At 37.1% G+C, this 21,866-nt stretch overlaps 1 protein-coding gene across 1 annotated transcript in view; it reads right to left on the minus strand.

Annotated features, from left to right (window-relative positions):
* Positions 1-21,866, minus strand: part of LOC104496943 (fibrillin-2) — an 84,911-nt gene that overhangs the window by 17,075 nt on the left and 45,970 nt on the right. The window contains exons 23-34 of the mRNA XM_010140141.1: positions 18,855-19,016; positions 17,696-17,764; positions 16,963-17,088; positions 15,697-15,822; positions 14,950-15,102; positions 10,163-10,231; positions 9,524-9,649; positions 8,628-8,753; positions 8,104-8,229; positions 6,502-6,618; positions 4,605-4,733; positions 4,175-4,294 (exon numbers count right to left, since the gene is read on the minus strand). Of these exons, the coding sequence (XP_010138443.1) occupies positions 4,175-4,294; positions 4,605-4,733; positions 6,502-6,618; positions 8,104-8,229; positions 8,628-8,753; positions 9,524-9,649; positions 10,163-10,231; positions 14,950-15,102; positions 15,697-15,822; positions 16,963-17,088; positions 17,696-17,764; positions 18,855-19,016 (1,449 nt within the window). The remainder of the gene's footprint in view (positions 1-4,174; positions 4,295-4,604; positions 4,734-6,501; positions 6,619-8,103; positions 8,230-8,627; positions 8,754-9,523; positions 9,650-10,162; positions 10,232-14,949; positions 15,103-15,696; positions 15,823-16,962; positions 17,089-17,695; positions 17,765-18,854; positions 19,017-21,866) is intronic.

Genomic DNA, 21,866 nt, shown 5'->3' on the forward strand with positions numbered 1-21,866 from the left:
GCAGGAGTTGCTCTGATAATAAAGCACGCAAGAGATAAAGCAGTTTCAAGGTATCACTGGTTCTTTCAAATTATAGCCTTTCACTGGCATGTAGTTTCCTCTTCAAACACCACTGTCTGTTCTTTGTCATATTTAAAATGTGAACATTAAATAAATGCTTTCAAACTGAAACAGAGGAGAAGATTTACGATACACTTCTGATACGAAAAATACTTTCCTGTAAACATAAAACATTCCAAGAACTTTTAAAAATCTGTATGTTGGGGGTTCTTTGTAATTAAAGGTGGGCTTTTTTCATGTTGATTGACTGACCCTTGAACTGAAACTACAGCTAGCTATTAGTAAAGGGAGACCTGTGATTATATTTATATATTCGGATTTATATTCACCAGCCTTCCATAGCCACTCTTGATATGTTATTTAAATTTTTTTCCTGTACAATTGCAAAATTTAGAATATGTTACTATGACTATTTAAATGTGAGATTTAATTTTTTTAAATAGAGAGCTTTTTATAATTATTAAAAACTCAAACCAAAATAAAAGATTAATATAAACACCAAGTGCCTGTAAAATTGCACAGCTCAGACAGTATCAGGCTGCATATCCTGCATCTACATAGACAACTGACAGAGTAAGAAAACTAATACATTAACAGACCTTTACTTTTTTCATATCTATTACTTAAAACTACATTTTAGTTTTTTCTATTCTGCAAATACAGGAGAAGATATAAACTTCCTTGCTAAACTAATTTGTAAAGGTAATTATAGTTAAATAAATTCTGAAGTGTATTTTAATGATCTTCAAAGCTATACCTGCAGTACAACCCCTCCCGAGTCTTTCAGTAAGGGATACTAAAAGAACCATCACAGATGTCTATGGCTGTACAAGTGTTCTACAGTAATATCCATATTGCTTTTAATCAAAGTGAGGCATGAATAGGTATTCTCCATGGAAATAAGCTTCATGGATGCTGAATCACACATTTGTAACACCATTTTTCCCAGTATTTGTTGGACTCTCTACTACTGGATCTTAGAAAACTGACCTGTATTTCGCAGATAAGGAAACAATGGAAATACAGTCAGTATCACCAGGAAGGTATAAGTGGAGTGGTGGAAGAAGTCAGGCAGAAATAGATTCTGTGAAGTTACTTCTGCAAAATACTAGCTTGAGTCCCATCTTCAGAAGTTACTGTTAGATACAGCACATGAACAACCCACTGTAGCATAATCTGGCATACGACCAAACTGCAGTAGCTTCCCATGGACAGGCTCTTCATATGTGAAGGATTTTTTTGAAGTTTATTTCAGTGAAATAAAGGTAATTAATTTCCCAATTAGTGTGGCAGTGGCTAATATACAAAGGTCAGGAATTTAGCTGCATTAATGGAATGGAAGAATTGCTCTTTTGAAGTATTGATTATTACTGTAATGAATAGCTTGGGACTAGTGGAAGAAACTTTTTGTGGCCATGATGCAACAGGTGACTAGCCAGACTGTCGGAGTAAAGAAGTCTCTTCCCCCTCATTCCCCTAAAATGGAAGGAAATATATTAAATGGATGGGTGAAAACGAAGATATTTTTCTATGGCTCCCATCTGTTTTGTTTTTTCCTGCATACTATCTCCCTGAGCTCAAAACGTAATCTAGCCATTGCCAGCCTTCACATTACAGACAGAAGAAATGAGTTCCTATAAAGCTGTTTGCGAATAGGATCAAGAGAAAGTAATGGGGAACGTATGTTACAACAGCTGTCATAATACTGTAGCAGTATTAGTACAAACACACGTCATTAGGCATCTTCCAGGAACTTGCAAATTTTCTGGACACGTGACAGAATGAAGAAAAAGAATTCAATTAAGTCCCTTTTACTCAGTTCAGGCAAAGATCTGTTTGGCAGTCACTGATGCTGTCAAAAACATCAAGAGATTTTGTGAGGATACTAAAGTGTCCATAAACAGCAATATTCCTGGAAAACCAAAAGCCTCAATTTTAAATTCACGACTTTACAGCTGTAGGTGATTTGAATTCATCTCAAACATGATTGCTAATATGGAAACAGCAGCTGCCAAAAGAAACATGAAGTTGGCAGAAAAACTGAATATGGTGGCATGATACAAAAGGATAAGACAAATCTGAGGCTTAGAAAATACATCCTAGCGTTTAAGACAAAAATTTACAAAGGTTCTTGTGATCCAGTTCCTACACCCAAACGGATTAGGTGACTATAGGCCAAATCTTTATGTCCTCGTCATTGTTTTCCTCAGGCCACACAAGGACAAGGTTCTCATTTATTATTGGGAATTATGTGATGAATGTGTGTCTGGGGTATCACATCAGCTAACTTCAGTCATTTATAATGAAAACTAAGTCACTTAATATAGTCACAGTGGAGAGACATGTGCTTCCACTGTCCTCTCACCATGAAGAAACCGAAGGCTTCTAGGTAGCTACTCAAAACTAGTTGTGTGCACCTTCCTTGCCGGGTGTCCCACGTATTTAATTTAAAGGCTCAATAAATTCACAGCAGTCACGTGCTTTGCTCTGCTGAAAAAATCCAATTAACTTGGATTTATTTCTCGTTGTCTGACACATCACATCTTAATACACCGTGTAACATTCAGTTCATGAATGATAATCCAGGCTTTAAGTGAGACTTATATGGACAAACAAGAATGTGCAAACTGTTGAGAGGTGTGCTGTAACCTCTTCCTCCACCTGTGAATCTCAGCACTTCTGAGACATTAGACAAAACATGAAATCAGAGAACAGTTGTTAGAAGAAACCAATTCAAGCAGTTGCTTCCGTAAGCACCATAATTTTACCAAGATTTTTAAACTTTGCAGTCCTCTGAAACCACAAGCTTAATTCGTACATTGATTTTCAATAATTACCTTTCTGTGTACATTATATAAATCCAGTACACGCTGGTTTGTTTTATGAATGGTATCTTTTTAAAAAAAAAAAAAGTGAATGAAAGATTGTCCTGGTTTAGGAAAAAAACAGTTTTTCCTGTTTGGATGGTTTGTTCTACAATGACCAATCACGATGTATTCCTCCCATTTACATTCACACATCTCACTGGTTGTGAAAACTTTGGCGGGCTCTCTGTCCCTTTGAAAGCCGCGTGGGAACCAGGCTTGCCTGGGGCTTGCGGTCTGGCTCTTGGGGGCCTTGTTCTCGGCTTTTTCTCTCACTCAGGGCTTTTGCTTTCTGGGGTGCCAGCTCCGTCTCTGCCTTGGCTCTGGATCTGCCTCGCCGTTTGCTAGCCAGCAACTCTGTCCTGCCTCTGCCTCTTCCCCCGACTGGCTGAGACCTGCCTTGCCTCTCTCCCTGATCGGCAACTCCAGCCCCGCCTGCCCAGGACCCTCGCCACTGCATCCTTGCGCGCACGGAATGGAGCCTTGCCACTGTCCGTGCGCCATAGGGGACTGTCTTCCCTGCTGCCGCTGCCACTTGGGCCGCTGTTTCTCTAACACCCATGACTCAACGGCTCGGCTTGGCTCGGCGCAGCTCCTGTTCACATGCAGCATCGCAGCGATTGTTCCAGCTGCGGCATCTTTTGCTCCACGCCCGCAAACCACGTGGTCGCCACCCTTTCGAAACTGGTCGGTACTATTTTTTTTTTCCTTTTGCTTTTGTTTCCTTAACCACATCTAACCCTCTCTATACCAATCCCATAAATCTGTTAATATTTCATTAGGTATTTTGTATATAATTTTTTTCTAGTATTATTAAACTTGTTTTAGTTCCCTAGCCTTAAGAGGTCTCACAAACTTTTCTTTCTTTCTTATCTCTGCTTTTAACCCTTTCTCTCCCAGAGCAGGAGGGAGATTAATTAGAGAGAGGAAAGAACACGTCTCCTGATTGGCGTACCTCGACAAACCAGTGACAAAGATAAAATACCATTTTTTAAAAAATTATTTTTGTTTGCATTAATAAAGAAGTTAACGTGAAAAATATAGTACAATACAGTATAAAATCTCTTGTCTTCCATTTTTAAAACCTCTTTCTGAAGACTTTTGCTACTTACTTATTTCCTGTCACCATGATCTTGAGTTGGACAATGTTCACAAACGTTAAGGTGTACAACCACTTTCCACAAAATTAGAAGCAGGTACTTTTTCTAATTTTTAAATCGTTCAGAAGCAATAATTACAACTTGCCTTACCAATACAACTTTCACTTTTTACTTCATATCCTGGTGGACAGATGCATCTGAATGATCCTTCCAAATTTTGACAGGTACCAGGAGAACATGAACCAGGTAGTGCCACACACTCGTTAGTATCTTTAGAGAGTACATGAAATCAAGAAAGGTTTAGAAATATGTGATTTGTATAGTAACAAAACAGGCTTATTCATGAAAAAGAGTATAGGATTCTTTTTTAATTTTCTTTTTTTTTTTAAGGCATTTAAATTCTTGAGGAACAACAACTGTTGCAAAACCCAGTTACTTCTACTGTGTTTTCATTAAAGTCATTGTAATTTTTTTATACCTAAGATACTCAGACTGTGCTTCTTCCCTTTAGATAGGAGCTAACGGCTTGCTTATTTCATCTTATCAGTACTTTAACATCACCATGTGGTATCATACATACCAATGCAATTCTTCCCATCTAGCGTAAGTTCATATCCTTCATTACATAAGCATTTGAAGGAACCAATTTCATTGAAACACCGTCCATTTCTGCACACCTGACCAAAGAAGGAACTGCACTCATCAATATCTGTGAAAAAAAAAAACAAACCCAAAATAAAACCCCAGAAGCAAGAGTTGAGTCCAGCATAGTATGTACAGTACTATAAATGCACTGAAGTTGCAATATATGGTTCTACGGAAAAGGCAAATCTTGCAGCAACAGCAGCAAGGGAACAGCTCACAGCTAGTGGAAAGTAACTCTGACTCAAGTGCATTACAGAGAATGTTCTATTTAAACACCACCTTTTAAAAAATGTGTTTTTCAAACTTGCAGCATTACCTCAGCTAGTTCATCTGAAGACATCAATTACTGCCAAGCAGCTATATAATACTAACTCCAGACACAAAAATGTTAGGTGGGGCATTCTGGATTTTATCTGGATTTGTATGCGTTCAAATTTCCTCCTAAAACCTGCCTTGTCATTTTCAAATTTTTTAAGGTATCATTTGCTTTCCATGGGATCATATGCTCTTTCATAACAGCACTGGAAATTAGGTTTGAAAATGCTTATTAGTTTGTGGAGTTACTTCAATAATGAAGACTTAAAGGAGCATTTCATAAGGAAAAATACAGATGAGAAAGTGTCAGAATAAATGGAGACTGGATAATCACCGCAGTGTAAGAACTACCATCAGTTTTACTAAAGAGATGTTAGTCTTCTTCAGAAGACTTAAGTGCCAGCTCCTGAAAAAGATGTACCTTCTGCTCCAGCCAGTAGAGCTGTGACTGTGTTCCTAGTTTATTCCATAGTGCCTTTCTTCTGGGTTACAGTTCCACAATCAGAAATACCTCCAAAGTATTATACTGGGATGGACTAAATTGCCTTTCAACAGACTGGAATAGTTCAGAAGGCCCTTTGGCACTCCAAGCTGTCAAGAGGAGTGCTAACAAAAGGGCAAGTCTCTGAGTCAGCATGGGCTCCCTGGTCTCCTTGAAGGCACTGCCTGGAGCAGACACTGGATGCTCCTGGCAGTAGATTGACAGCTATACTGCCAAGGGAAAGAACCTCCTTGGAAAATAGTGCCATTCTTTGGCAGCAGACTCTTCTTACTTGAACAGGTTTTCAGTTTTCTCTTTCCTGGACAAGGGAAGGATTTTAAATACTTATTTAAGATGTTTTACCAGGAAGGAACCAGTAGACTTTGTTCTATCTTCCTTCTGCAGCAAGAAGAAATATAAAGCCTTCCTCATTTTTGGCTTATGCTTTGCACAAGTGTGAGTACCTTCAGACACTTAGAAGCTTTTTCTTCAGCCTAGGAAGATTTTCCTTGCTTTATCACAAGTATCCAGGAATTGGTAGATTAGTTGTACTGGCTTTCTTACGGCTGGTCTGCTTCCTTTTGACGCTGTGTGCAAGTGTCAAGTAATATGGTGAAGTGAAGAAATGATTTTAAATTCATACTGCAACACCAGAGGTGTGATGTAATACATGCTTATTCCAAGTGGTGCCTATGGATTGTGTCAATAGTCAAGGATGTGCCAAGTGTGCTTGGCAAGTATTACCCAGGAAATATAATGGAGGTGAGGGCTGCATTAAAATGTCAGTAAGTTTGCCCTGGTGGTCCGGGGATTTAGGGTTTACATTAACTCAAGGCGGCCAGTAAAAAATATTTTAATTAGTTTAAAAAAATGATAGTAATGATTAACCTCCTGGGCTGGTAAAAGTGTCAGTTACTGCACTCAGTTAACTTTCTTAGCATTGTGACCTGTCTTCTGTTTGAGTTTGAACTATGCCATCCTGCCTAGCATACCAAGACAGCACCAATGAAAATAAAATTTGGACTACATCACCCACCCATACAATCATTATTATGAGTTAATTCAAATCCTGGATAACACAGGCAGTTGTATGATCCAACCGTGTTTTTACAAGTTCCATTTCCACATGGATGGCGTTCACATTCATCAACATCTGCAACAAGAAACAAAACTATATGTGTGAATCAATTTTCTCAGGTATGTGCCAATGTGTTGTCTTTGCACAGTGACAGTATTCTAAAGCTCACTCTGTCACCTGTCACATTTTCTATTTATATTGGTGATTCTTAAACTTCTGGGTACAGATAGGAAAATGTTATATGATGCATTTTTATACGTATTTTAAAATAAAGGATACTGTTACAGGCGAAGACAGAAGTGCAGTATGTCAAAGCATTCTGTTTTTTTTTATTTTCCATACTAGCATTTCTTAATGTACACTAATGTACACTAGTGTACATTTCTTAATGTACACTATTTCTTAGTGTACACTAATCCACACTAGCAATTAATGTACACTAGTGATCAGGACTTAGTACAAAGGATTGAGTGTCACAGCCCCGGAACCATCTCAAATTTTATCTACATATCTTACCCTTAAGCCCATGAAAACCTGTTGAAAGCACTCTATAATGTTATTGTTCACAAGTCTATTTACACATGTAAATATATTATGACAATACTACATCCAGAATTTATAAGGACTGCTTACAAACTCTTGGAAACATTCCTTTTTCAAAAGCCACTAAAATTCAATGTTTCCTGCTGTGTGTTTCAGTCATTTCTAGAGTTTCATGGGGAGATGGACAGTATTTAGATTTTTTTTCTCCTAGTTCTTGTGGACTATCTGAAACATTTTATTTATTTACAGAAGATAAACTTTTTGTCATATGGATCATTTCCATAACCTGTCATTGTCTAGATTTGCATATCATACTATGACATTGTTAGAATGAGTTTTAGAATTATTTGTTACTGTTTTGAGTAACCAGGCTCTCAAAATTTTGCATTGTGAACACAAGTCACCTTCACAAATATCCTCTTCGGGTGGCTTGACAAATTTGACTTAGTCCAAATATGAGAAGAGTCAAGGTGTATATGAATAGGTACTACAATGTGAATAGGTTTTAAATGTCTGTTTAAAATTGAAATTGGAACACACCTGTGCTATAGGAGACACTGAACTTCTCTAAAGGTTAGAACTGACATTTAGATTATCTATTTCAAAAATCAAAACAATTTTTTTGCTGTTTTTCTCAAAGTGAACTGAATTCACGCATGAACCACCTTTTCATTTTATAACCCTGTAGAACTGATTATGAAACACTAAAAGAGCAAGAAAAACACTCTTACTTTGTAATCTTATTTCTTATATCATCTCTATCATGATGTATTTTTGTAAAAATGGGGTTAATATATCCTTCAGTTACATGGAGCTATTCAAGAATACTGTGATTTTCCCCCCCTCAAACTAATATAACCACTCCAAGGAGAACTTCACATACTTTAATCACAGAAACGCAAAAAAGTATGTACCAGTCTTTAAATGTCACTATAATACCCTCAAAAATTTAAGACTTCTCCCCCTCTAAAAAAACCAGCCAAACAAACCACACACAAACCCATTTTCTCTCCATACCCATGCACATAGTCTGTTCTGGGGATGCCTTAAAACCATTGTGACATATGCACTGGTAACTTCCCTGGATGTCCACACATAAACCATGACTGCAAACATTAGGAATTTCCAGACATTCGTTGCGATCTGTAAGAAAAACATAAAACAGATGGTACACATTAGTGACTTTTATTATTCATTCATTTTACACAAACACGTTTTTACAATCCATTATTATTATTAAAACCAGACCCAAAATTATCCATAACTAAATCTGAAATATAACAAACCTTCATTTTATAGGAACTTCTTGCCTATACACCTCAAGGTCAAAACATCAAGAATGTTCTTTAAAAATTTTACTGTCTTTTCTTCCTTTCTACAGAGAAACAGGCTTGTAAAGTAAAAGCTGTAACGTAAAACAGCAGACTACACAAGGTAACAGAAAATACATGATGCTTTTACCCTTTGAAAGAATCACGCACATACCTTTAGCCAGGTACAAACAGATTCAAACATATGGGAAAAGTCAACTGATTTCTTACCAACACAGGCACCATTGGGTGAAAGTTTGAAACCAGCAGCACATTCACAGCGGTAACTACCGGGACTGTTGATACAGTCTGCGTTTCTCTGACAGAGATTTTCTCCATTGCTGCACTCATCAATATCTAAAATACCAAGGGTCATGGTTCAGTTATCAGAAACCACAAGTAGTTACTTCTGCCTAGGATTTAGACTATTGTCTGTCTCATGCAAAATGAATCTTTTGTCCTCAGCAAAGCATAAATAGTCTAATCTTTAGCCTCCTGTGTGATAAATACAGATAAAAAGCAAAATCAATAACGCGCGATCCATAATGCAGTTTTTGGATAAAAGAGGATCCTACAAATCCAACTTACTACGCATAAGTGGCTTTGCAATTTTAAACATCCGCTTAAAGGAATTAGTTTTTGTATTAAACAATGTTTACATTTACCTCTGAATTGAAATAGGTAAGTGGCACAGTTTGTTAGATTTTTAAGGTGCACATGTCAGCACAAGACCCTTGAATACCAATGACAAAACTCCTATTGACTTTAGGACACATAAAATTTCACTAAGAACAGACACAAGAAAGAAAAACAAATTGAGAAAGCTTCTTTGAGAACTTTTAAGAACAAGAATTAAATTTCCTCCCCAAAATAAAATAAAATAAAACCCATTTAATTTACTTCCTATTTAGGAGTCAGTGAATTGCTTGATGCAAAGTTATTACACATTTTATTGCATACATGCGCGTATGTATTAAAGACATCATAAACTGATTTACAGGCTTGAACCCTACAAAAGAGCTCACATTATGTCTCAGATTTTGAAAAACTTGTGAATTAAATGTTCCCCTTCCCTTTATGATAAGCATGCTTATGGGTACAAAGTAGAAAATAACATTTCAGATCACCTTCGCACACCAAGAGCAGGTCATTGTAGCTGAATCCAGTGGGGCATTCACAGCGGAAGCTGCCAATCTGATTGATGCAAACACCATTTGCACAGATTCCTGGGATTTCCTTACATTCGTCGATGTCTGAAAGTGAGATGAGCTAGTCAAAGCGCAGTACTTTATGTACTGCTTGCGTTCCTAATTTCACTGTGCTTGAAACTGAGTTGGGTAGTTCCTTTTAATCTACAGAAATTGTACATAGGATATAAATTTAAACAATCACCCATTAAACTATATGAAGTTCAGGAAGTGATCGAAACAGTACCAGTAAATATTAGACAAGACGCAGAACTGTTACAAACTGCAGGTAAGTCCCAGAAGATTCTTGAATCCAAAATCTTTTACCTTACAAGTTAAAAATCAAAATCATTACCTAGCATAGAGGGCAAGCAAAAGTTCATAACACAATGTAGAAATAAAAGAATATAAATCAGAAATATCTTACACAAAAATTGGCTTCACAATCTATGTCACCATTGTAACTCTACAATGGAACTAAAATTTTATTATATCAAATATTCGATTTGGTACCATTATGCAGCTGCAACAATCTTATGCAAAACAATATTTGGCTAAAATAAGTTTAGTGAAACTTACCAACAGCTTTTCCAGTATGAATGTCAAAAGTGAAGCCAGGGATATTCCCGCATATATTCTTAAATTCAACTAGAGCAAAACAGAACAATGCATTTTAGCGAATATTTATAAACCTCCAAAGAATTGTAGTCTTCTCAGCCTTTCAAGAGCTGATGTAAGCCACATCTACTACCTCTTGTACAAACTGTATCTAAACTTCAGACTCCCGATAAATGAACACAAATTGAAACACTAATTCACACTTCTATTTTCTCGAATCTTTGCAGACTTTCACTCATGGGTACATATCTGGTTTGAGAAAGCAGCACTTCATGTGTTCTCCTTAACTTACCTTTTGAGGTTTATTCCTGCTTTCTAGACATATGTAGAGTGAATGTGCAGCAACAGTTTCAGATAGGACAAATGTAATTTACCAGTACCTACCCTTCTTTGACAACACTATTTCTGTTCTTTTCTGCACAAATTACTGCAGCTTAGTCCCACTAAACTGCAGAGCAGAATGGACACTCTGCTTGAAAAAAGAGATGCACCAAAAAAGAGCATTGTAATTCTCCTTTTACATCCTCTTTTCCAGAGCATCTTGAGGATGGGAAATGCACAGTATAAAGTATAAAATCAAGGAACCCTTGGCTTTCCAGGCAAGGTGTATGAAATCGAATGGATTTGCAACATACAGAGAAAAATTTCTACATGGAATCTATTAATTTTTCTGGGATATAAGAAATAATTACTTTTTTAAGAAAAGCATTTTTTATAAAGCATCTTATGCTGGCATAACATTCTAATGGTAAAACAGTGCTATCCAGGAAAAAAAAATGTATTATGCATTTACAGTGCATTGATAAATTTTGATCTAGGTAGAAATATGAAAAATGACAGGCCTACAACTGTAACTATGTCAAATTTGTAAACTACTGACTACCACTAGAATTGTGTACTGAAACCCCACTTGTTTGAGGGGAACAAAGGGGAACAAAACAATTCCAATGTGGAGACACAACCAAGTCTGAACGAACAATTTGCTTTCAGTGTGTGTTTGCAAAGAGTAACCATGCAGCTGCTATTCAGCATCTCTTTAGAGCATATAAGAATTCAAGTTCTCCAGAAAAATACTACTTAACTGTCAATATTAAGACTCCAGACTATAGTTAAGGAAAAATTCCAAAGCGTGAAGTAGATATTTGTACATTCAGGGCATTAAGCCAGGGTAAAGTATCCTTCAAACCAGGACAAGAACATGGATAAAATTTACATAAATGTCCCACTGATATAAAATTCAAGGGGTTCTGGACGTGTAATATCTGGAGACTTCTATAAGTTCTTGGTCCACTGTTCATGCTGCTGAGGACCTAGAGGAAACCTACTATCTGTCCAGTGAGAGGAAGAGTACAGGGTTTACCTTTAACTCACCTCTAAATATGAAATGCAAATCATTAGGCATCTTTTCCAGCATCATACAAAGAGAAAGGAGACCCTTACGTCTTACTGTGAGTAATGATCTTCAATCTAGTGCAATGATAGTTTATTCTTCTACTGGCTGCAGCTTGAGTTTCTTGATAGGCCACATTTTAATGGTACCTCTTCAGTAGCTTACAACTTTCTAAAATTATAACTTAAATAATTCTTGTGTCCCTTACACCACACATTGTTTATTAAAATTTCAGCAAATGTAGTTGATCATTGCTCAGGATGAAATTTGGCAAAATATTTTTCTCACATTCACACCTGCTTTGTTATTTCCTGTATAAACCAAGTAGGATCCATTATACCTGAACTTCAGGATTTTCTTCTTTCTTCTGTCCTATTGTTTAATGACTGCTTAATGCCTCCTGAGGTTATTCTTGCAGTACAGGATACTGAGCCTTAGGAGTCCCTGCCACAGTGTTTTACCATCCAGGAATCTTCTGCTTTTTTATATTATCATGTACAAGATTTGAGGGTTAGGAAACAGTTCTTTTCTAACAGGAGCTTTATGCCATTTACTGCTGTCAGTTAAGCTGTGAAACACACATAGCAGATAAAAAGAGGGTCTTGTGTTCACTACCCTGTCTCCACAGGCGATGCTAACCTATTTGTGTGATAATGCCTAACACATCATGTCTGGGAGGATGAAGAAGAGGCTCTAAGGGTTGCAGGCCTTCTTTCTTCTGTGTTATGCTACCTACATGGTCCATGCATTCCATTTAAATAGACTTTGCCTATATTTTTTTCAGTTTGAACTGTGTAGAAAAGGAGCATATAATTAGGTAAGGACTGTATGATAATGCTTTTATACACAGTGGCAAACTATTCGTACACAAACATGTCAGAGATTTACTTTCTGAAAGGTTGACTTTGCATCAATGACTTAAAAAAATTTCAAAACCCCATGCGCTTATCACTATATCATTTCTTTAGCAGTGAAGCAGCTTTTTACAATTCTTTGGGTGACAAAACAAACAAGAATGATTATTTCTGATTAAAGTCTGTATGGTTATGATCTGTATAATGTGTAAAACTGAGTAGTACAGTCTCTACAACCTAAAGCCACCAAACAGGGACTGATTGTTAAGCATAAAGAAAAAAAGAACTCTGTTCACAGAGGAAAAAGCAATTCAATTGGCAGGTGAAGTTCATTTAGAGAAACAATACAATTTTCATCAGAGCAGAATAATGCTCTTAACGAGCTGCTGGGCTTAGTCTTGCAAGCTAGTTAAGGTCAGGGTATCATAACCCCTGTCTGTGATGTGTAGCCATCTCCCAGATTTCAGAACAACTGATTATACCACATAAGTGCAGCTATTCAACCATTTACTCTCGGACTTTGTGTTCGATCCCTCACACAATCTCTTTTCATGGTGAAAAGGGTTCAGCCATGACTCCAAATACAGTGAAAGCATTTAGAAGAGCGAACAAGGCAATTGAAGTATTTCAGGAAATATTTTAACTCCGTAACTGCTTGCAGACTAAGTGGAGCTACCTCAACAAATCTTTAAAAGCTGCTGAAGTTTTTGAGAACTTCAGTCTTACCAAGTTAAAAGGAGAATTCTTTCTTCCATCCAAGAATATTAATTGCATGAATCCCTGCTAGTGCTTTGCTGTATTTTTCTCATCATGCTGACATCATAATGACAATTTTATGGCAATGAGATAAATGACTATGGGAGAGAATTTTATGAGCTCTCTGTGATAACAAACATATATTTCCTCTCTTAAGCTTATTTCCATCTCCCAATCCTGACTGCTAGGAACATTCCTTCATTCTCCCTCCTACTTAAGAAAGAAAAGGAAGAGGCTGGTTTTTCGGTCCCTTTTTTCAGCATTTTCCTGGTCTTTACTGCTTCTGGGGGGAAAGCCTTTCCTGCATTATCTGCTGTTTCCCTTATGTTACCAGGATAAACCGCTTGGGATGAAAGTAATACAGTCTTTACACTAACACCACAAATGACGCAGCACCAGAGGTACCTGTTGAGTGGCAGTGAACCTGGGGCAAAGTCAATTAAATAGTAAAACATGTTTGTACGAAATAGGCACCTGAGTTTTTTAGTTTTATCTAAGCACCTTTGCTTTTTTTACAAAAGTAAGAATCTTTTAATGAAGGCCGGATGCTACTGTCAGGTTTCTAGCTTAGTGATTCTCCCACCACTAATTTTTCTGAGTTGGGATTTCAAGTGTGTTTTGTTCCAGGCAAGGAACTCCATAAAGACTAACTGAAAAGGAACTGTACCTTATTATTTTCACCTGTCTTTATAGAAGGGCATTTTTTTTTCCCTTTACAACACCCTGCTTATTGAGCTTTTTCAAATTCATTACCTTCAACAGAAAAAAATGAAAGCAGTTGAGAGGATCACACTCAGATGCAAGATGCAAGTGAAAAAATCTAGAAAGGCAATACACTCAGTAATGAAACGCAGTATTTTTGTTCTGACAGATTAGGACTACCAGGATAAATGTATCTCCAGCTATGCAGTAACTAATTTATACTATCCTAAATCAATAGGAAGACAGGCCAGGCAGCAGGTCTGTCAGACCTTGTCAGCCAGTACCTTCAACCCCAGTATTACTGCCCAATGACTCTTTTTCCAGAATCCTCAAAATGACAGATTTAGATGTGGAAGTTCTGTAATCACACACTAAGGAAACTTGCTTATGCCTACTGTGCCACCCTGGCGGGTCTTACCTACACATACTTAGATTTTTGACACAAATCTGGTTAACTGACAATAATTCTGTGTCCATACAAGAACTGAAAACCTTTGTATCTGTTAGAAAGAAAGAATAAAACAATCACCACATATTCATTTTATATAGCCCCATCATCAAATAGAGGTGTAAATAATTAAAATTTACCCACAGGTATGTCTTACAAACATCCTTTTAGCTACAGGGATGACATACTCCTGCTGCAGCTGGGAAGGTCAAGCTGTACTTTCCAGGACTTTTTATTCATGTCCGTGACATTAGTTTGTTCCCTTCCCTTCAGGGGCAGCCGACAGGGAAAATATGCATATTCTTCCCGAATTTTTTTTTATTCCAGGGGAACATTTGGTTCCTTCTTACTATTCAAGCTGTATCTTTCCACTCAATACGGAGTGACACTTCTTCTACTTAAAAATATGGAAGAAATACCTATTTTCATCCAATCTTCAAGACTTAATCCAGGCAGTGACAAATGGCAGGGTATTGTCACTCTGTTTTGGGTGTACAGCAAAGGTTTTTTTGGTCTGAAGTGTTACGTATAGCTAATAGGTCAATGGAACAGATGAGCAAAGATATTAAGAAAATGGGACAATTATAGCAGGCTTTACCTGTTCCTGGAGTTGGACATGGTTCACAAGGTTTGTTCCAGGCTTTCCCAACATTGTATGTGCAGCAACACATCCTTTTGGTCACATTGAAGGGCAGTTCATTGTCACAGGACGTTCCATTATAGCTTCTGTAGCAAAAGCTTTTCCTCATGTCTAGATGTTAGAAAAGAATCACAGATGAAGGAACCTACACACTAACTTAAGCAAGTATCAACCCCCTGCCAACCTAGACAGTGGTTCATTATAACGTAACAAATAAATATTATTATAATTATAATTCTGGCTTTTGAATGCAACCCACGCATATGCATGGATGCATTTAAAAAACAATTTAAGGATTGAAATAATCTACAGTCTTTGCTTTAGACTTACCTGAAATTCAACTTATTTTCAGTTTTCATTCAAAGACAGAAAGGGGAAAAAGGAAAATTCCCAAGAAATTGGAAACACGCTGTACGTGCTCATCAGATCCATTTGTATACTACATCCTACCATTCAGAAATAAATAGTGAAAAGAAAAAGATTCCTGAGGTTTGTCAAGGAATAGGAGCTCTTGAACACTGCACGTCAGTCACTGAGATCTCCTTCCTGGCTACATGGCTCAACTGTCTGGGAGTTCAAGGTAGGAAAAAAGCATTACAAGGGTCTAGAGCTTCCCTTCATTTGAAGGGAAATTTTAAGCAGAGAGTGTGGTCCCCAAACAGTCTGATATTCAGACAGTTCTAGTAAAGATGACATTTTGCATACCCATGCAGTTATGTCCTCCGTTCACCTGCATATATTCAGGTGGGCAAATGCAGGTGTAGTTCCCCAAGGTATTGTAACAGGTACCAGGACCACAGACACCAGGATGTGCAACGCACTCATCGATATCTAGTGACCAAGCAAAAACACTACAATTAACAAGGGTAAAGAGAACAAAGTCCTAGCAAATGTTTCTGAGAAATATGACCGTAATAAACCACGTCAAGATAATAAAAATGCTTAATTTAAAGGCTAGCTTGGGAAATACAGCTCAGATTATGGAATAAACAGCTATTGTAACAGCTGCTGAAAAGTAATATTCTTAACGTCTATTAAGTCTAGCTAGTGGAGCGCATAAGAACAGCCTAAATAAATTTAAAGTTGCTGAATTTACTAGTGAAACTGAAGCATCTTGTGCCCCATCAGCTCCACAAAAAACATTCACATGCACTTCTCACAGGAATGTTACTGTCACTTTTCAGTTCTGTTAATGCATTCATTATTCCACTGAGAAATGACCTTTTTAAGTACTCTTATTTAGAGATAAGCAAGCTGAATAATCACATCATGTGTCTTGCTGCCCTAACCTTGGACCTTCTTATTGAAGTTATTTGGGGTGTAAGGCTTTTTTGCCCATATGGTTTTACTTTCAAACCCAGTTTGATCAGTTTTCTTCATCTGGGCTTAGCACAGCCTCAGTATTCACAGGTTCTGTTTTGAAAGTAGTTTTTTTTTTTTTCTCACAACATGAATGAAGAAGGGGAAGCTGACTTGCAGCACTTCAAACTGGGAGAAGCCATGGAAGATTCTTTACATTTTTGGGTCTATTTTCAATTTTTGGTTCTAACACTTATGACAAATCTCGAACACAAAAGGAAGACCACTATTAACTTTATTTCACATTGAGTAAATTGAACTACTACTCTGAAATACAGTGAGAAGGACACCTTTTCTCAAAATACAGGAAGCCTAATGAAACTAGCATGAGATATAAGGCGTTGAAGAGAGAAGCCAGAAAAATGAACACCATCCATGGTTTACTAAAGTCACATATCTGAGATCTATCACGTAGAAATAAACATTAGTATATTCAAGTGTTGCATTTCACATTTTACATTAATCGTATCACTGGTGCCAAACACAATGGTTTTAGAGAGGATTTTAGGCAAAGGCGTGGGTACCATATGCACTTATGGATTTAAGGTTAAAAATGACTGTTTTCCATAATAAATGCACTGTGATAGAGAAGAATGTTTCAAGGGACTCCACCTTCACAGATTCTTGTCTCTTCACTGAGGTAGTACCCTTTCGGACATTCACATTGGAAGCTGCCAAAAGTATTGATGCAATTTCCACCTTGGCAGAGACCTGGCAGTTCCTGACATTCATCAATGTCTGAAAACAGAGAACAAAGCCCACCGTGTTTTCATTCAAGAATAAAAAGATACAAGAAACTTTAAATACTCCTCTGAAATTTTAACAATTAATAGCTTTTAACTAGCGCATGGATTTTTTTTTTCTTCTAAATTGCACTTCATGAAAACATGAATAAGATGCTCTTCCATTTAATAGCTCTTCAGGAACATGTTTCAGCCTGACAAGCCAAGAGAGTTCAACTTCCATTACTGTTTACAGGAATTTGGCATCTAATCCCTCATTCCTGCACACTCACTAGAACCAGAGTTTCTTTGACCACTGAATATTTCCTGAAACTTTTATCTTCCACTGATAAGCTGTAATTTTCATAAATGACTTATCCTTCAGGGAACAATTTTAAAGGCCAGCTCAAGTAAGGAGGCACACAAAAGGTATCATAAGGTATAAGCATCAGCTTATTTTCCTACTGAAATATTGTTGGACTTCTTCAATATTAATATTAGCAAAGGGTTTTGCTTTGCAGTAAATGTAATGATTTCTGCAAAGTATAGTTCCTGTACATAGCTCCAGGGATGATACTTTTTTTTTTTATTACCAGCCATCGCAGTCATTCATGATAACTCACCTTCTAAAATAATAGTGATGGGATTAGGCCTGAATCCTTCTCCCCCTGGACAAAGAGTATTGTATTCCGCTACAGTAAAGTGTAACAAGAGAAAGCATGTCAGTCATACGAAGAATAAAATGCTAACAACAGAAACATAAAATTTCATTTGTGTTTTTAATGAGTCTTCATCCCTACTCTCATTGGTTTTCTACTCTTCTTGACTTATTCACAGTAAAAAAACCAAGTGCATTAGATTAGTAGCAAATCAAGGTGAGATTAAGAGTTCTGCTTAAACCATTACCATAACTTCAGATACTCTTAAGACAGGCACAATATTGTGTTATCCCTATGGCACCTTTATAAAGGCACATATTTTCCATTTTGACTAGTTCGTTAATATGAAATTTCAGTATACCATCAATAAAGATAGGTGTTAAATTTGGAATTCGTAAGATTACGAGACTGTTAAGAACAACATGCTTGACATTTTTGTTGCATTATTCATTCAAGGAACTTCAAAGCCAAAAAACCCCAACAGGTAAGTATCACTGGGTAACAGTTTTGAAAGAATTCAGGGGTGAACTGCCAAACAGTTACCAAACAGTTACCAGTGCTCTCCTTTGAGAATTACTGCGGCTCTCCAAATTAAAGACACTATTCCATTTCTAAGCATTACTAATTTATTTACCTACCAACATGGAGTTTCTGAGTAAAAATTCCTAGTAAATGCATGCAATCCATTCCATTCTTAAGATACTTCAGCATATCTGCAACTACTTTTTTAAATGGGGGAAAAGCTGAAGCAAAACAAAATAAAGTGCCTAAAACTACACAAAGTAGTCCTGGGCCAGTGGGAAGCGCCTTCTAAATTTACCACTGATTTATTACTGTTTATTGCTGACATCAAGTCAGTCACAAAAGACTAAAGGCCAGGTCTTCCGATACTCATAGATGCAGGCAGAGATGCATAGACTCCACACCTTTGTATCACCCTTCTGACAGTAGCAGGGAGATTTTCTTTAATAACTATGCTTGAATACTGTCTTATGAAGAAAATCAGTTTCTTACATGACAAATGCATAAGAAGACCGTAAAAGATACCTAAAACTTTTTCCATCCCTTGTTAGCATCTTCTACAGTAAGAGGGTGAGAGGAGAATAAGAGAGTATTTCCTTACTGCTGTTCACAGAGGGACACGTCTCACAGGGGTTTCCCCAAGCCTCTCCCAGAGAGCAGCAGCATGAGGAACGACTGACTCCAACCCCAATTTCAGTGTTGCAGGATAGGCTCCCATCCCCTGGCGGCCCATACTTGAGGTAGCAATTGCCAACACGGTTATCTGTATATAAAGCGCATATCACTACAGCTGTACTCAATGATCTGGACACAGGAACAGAAGGCATTCATTTTAACATTTCATATCTAAAAGGAGGAATTTGGATAACATGTTTTTCAAGTCATCTGCAAGCTCAAAACACTCACGTACACTGACAGTTACTGATGTTGACAGAGACAGAAAGGAAAATGGGTAGCTTCAGCTTCCTAACCCAGAGATGAATTTAAAATATCTGCATGACTTCCAAACTCACACCATACTCTTAACATAGCACATACACTGTTCCCAGCCTTTCACTCCAGACAATATCAGAAACCTTGCTGAAGTTTGCTGTTACTATTTCTTCTCCATTTGCTGATTGTGAGGATACAAACAAAAATTTGCATACTATTCTACGGAATCACAGAACAAAGTCATTTGTACTGGAAGAATTCTTCCACTGGCAAAAAAATTCTCCAGAAATCATTACGATTTAAACCAATAATCTAAATGTGCAGTAGGTTTAAATAAAATTAGTTTATTAGTTCACTCAAACTTTAACTTGATGATTTAGACAACTGGCATCAGTAGAATGAGTAAGGAATCTAAGAGAAGCCATGGGTTTTCTTACCACGACACATATTGTCTCCTTATTCTTTATAAATGGAAGTTTGCTATCAATAAGTCATAAATATAAGGAATGAGAAGTTAGGAATATTAAAAAATATTCCTTATTACAGGCAAAAAAGATGAACATTAATTTCTGTAAGAGTAGCATTCTAACGCTAAAGATAATTTCTGTGAATTAACTTGCTATCAAAGGTTGCCTCTAGAGAAGTACAGAAACCCACAGAATTATTTTTTTACAAGTTCACTGAATAAACGCCACAGTATCTTTTTGCATTTTTGTTATTTGTGTTAATGGTATGATTAAGAAACTTACAAATTAATTTTTGAATGATTTCTCAAATGAGTATTTTACCATGAAATATCACACTTTAAATTTACTGCTTGCAGCAAAGTGCTAGATGCTAGAGCCTCAGCAATTTACGTAAGAGTAAAATGAACACAGCTTTATAAATGTGGGTAGTTCATACTTTCAAAATTTCCAGAGTTTAACATATGTCTTGATATGACATGCTTTTTTAAATTATCCTGAGGTTTGACACCTATCTATGAAAAAAACTTGAAAGCAACTTTCTAAATTGTCAGGAAATACTTTTTCTCAAGATCCTCAGTTATATACAAGTAATACAAATTCAACTTCCCATCAATTTTCAGGCTGAATATGTTTTTTAAAGGGTGTTAAACATCAGTCAAGAGAAAAACTTCAAGCTTTCCAAAGAATTTAAATTTATTCAAATTTAAGAATTTATAGACAAGTTTGGATAAATCTTTCAGCAGTTTTAGGAGCATACTGTAGCAGTGATTGTGAAAAAGGCGGATGTTCCGGAGCCTCACATATTCTACAACAAATAAGCAGGATATCTTGATCTCCCTAGAGATTTATCTAAGATAAATACGGTCCGCATGTTAGATGTTAGAGTGGAAGTCATTTTCGTCCTCTTTTTTTAGAAGAGAGTAAAATGGACTGCCTTTTTAAAAGGGCACATGCTGCTCTTATTGTGGACTTGAGGTGTAACAACCCAAACATAGTTATTCTGAGATAACCCATCTCCCTCCTCAGAGGAACTGCATGTTTCTCTCCATTCATGACAGCACAACACATCTGCCTTTTTAAGAAAAGCCAAGAAGATATTTGGCTTCATTCTCTTGGGAAAAAGTGAAAAACAATGACCATTTTGGAAGAAGGCCTAGTACCTCTGGCCCATTAAGAACAACAGGCGATGATAGATCTTGGAATGAAGGCAGAGCCCGGTATTCCCTAACACGGTACCGATAAAGAGTCCATCAAGGTTATAAGGTTTCAGTTTACTCCTCACATGGACATGGCACCACATTCCTCTTTGCCAAGGATAATATTTCTATTTCTTCTGAAAGGAACTGGATTTTAAATTCCTTCACCTTTTTTCTCAAGCGTGCAAGAGACACTACTATTGGGAAGAACCAGAAGCTGCTGTCCTTTAACAACAAGTTTCTGGAACGTTTTTCAGCACAACTTCTGCATCCTAGAACCAAGTAACTTTCCTTTTTGTTGGTGAAGTCTGCTAGCCTCTGTGGGTTTTTTTCTTCCAAATGACTACAAGCTTAGAGTGAAAATTGGGTAATGTTTTACCAGGTGCCAATGACACAAACATTGCAAGTGAAGCTGCATTTGCAGTCCTGAAACTGTAAAGGATCACAAGCAAACTGAACTTCAGTTCTTTCCTCTTTGCACTGCTGAAGTCAGTAGACCTACCCAAAGCGTGCCAAACCTAGAACCAGAACTAGTATAGCTGCACTGGAATGGCAACTCTCTCCGTTTCTACTTCCCACACAAACTGACTTCTGGAAATATTACGAATGAGAAATGCTGGTGAAAGAAAAAAAAGTTTATAACCTAACAATTTTATAAAATAGTACAACTAGTATGTTTTTGTTGCACATTGTCCCCCATTGCTTCAAGGGCTTCTAAAAAAAGGGCACTAAAGTGTCATTTCATTCATGGATTAGGGCTTTATTTCTACTATCTTTGATGATATTTCATGGGAAGGAGAGGCTTTTCTTGCCTATCAAAACCAAAAGCTGAATGTTCACAGCATGTTTTTTGTACTTTGTCATGGAATCGGGGGTAGAGAGTTGGCAAGAGTACACCTGAGGCTTGCAGGTCCTCCCACAGACAGATAAGGGAATTCCAGTTCTGCCACTGTCTGAAACTGAATTTGGAAAAAACTAAACCTGGAAAAAACTAAACCACCCCCACCCCCCCCAACC

The sequence above is a fragment of the Buceros rhinoceros genome, unplaced genomic scaffold, assembly GCF_000710305.1.
Source record: "Buceros rhinoceros silvestris isolate BGI_N320 unplaced genomic scaffold, ASM71030v1 scaffold3000, whole genome shotgun sequence".
Classification (NCBI taxonomy): Eukaryota; Metazoa; Chordata; class Aves; order Bucerotiformes; family Bucerotidae; genus Buceros; species Buceros rhinoceros.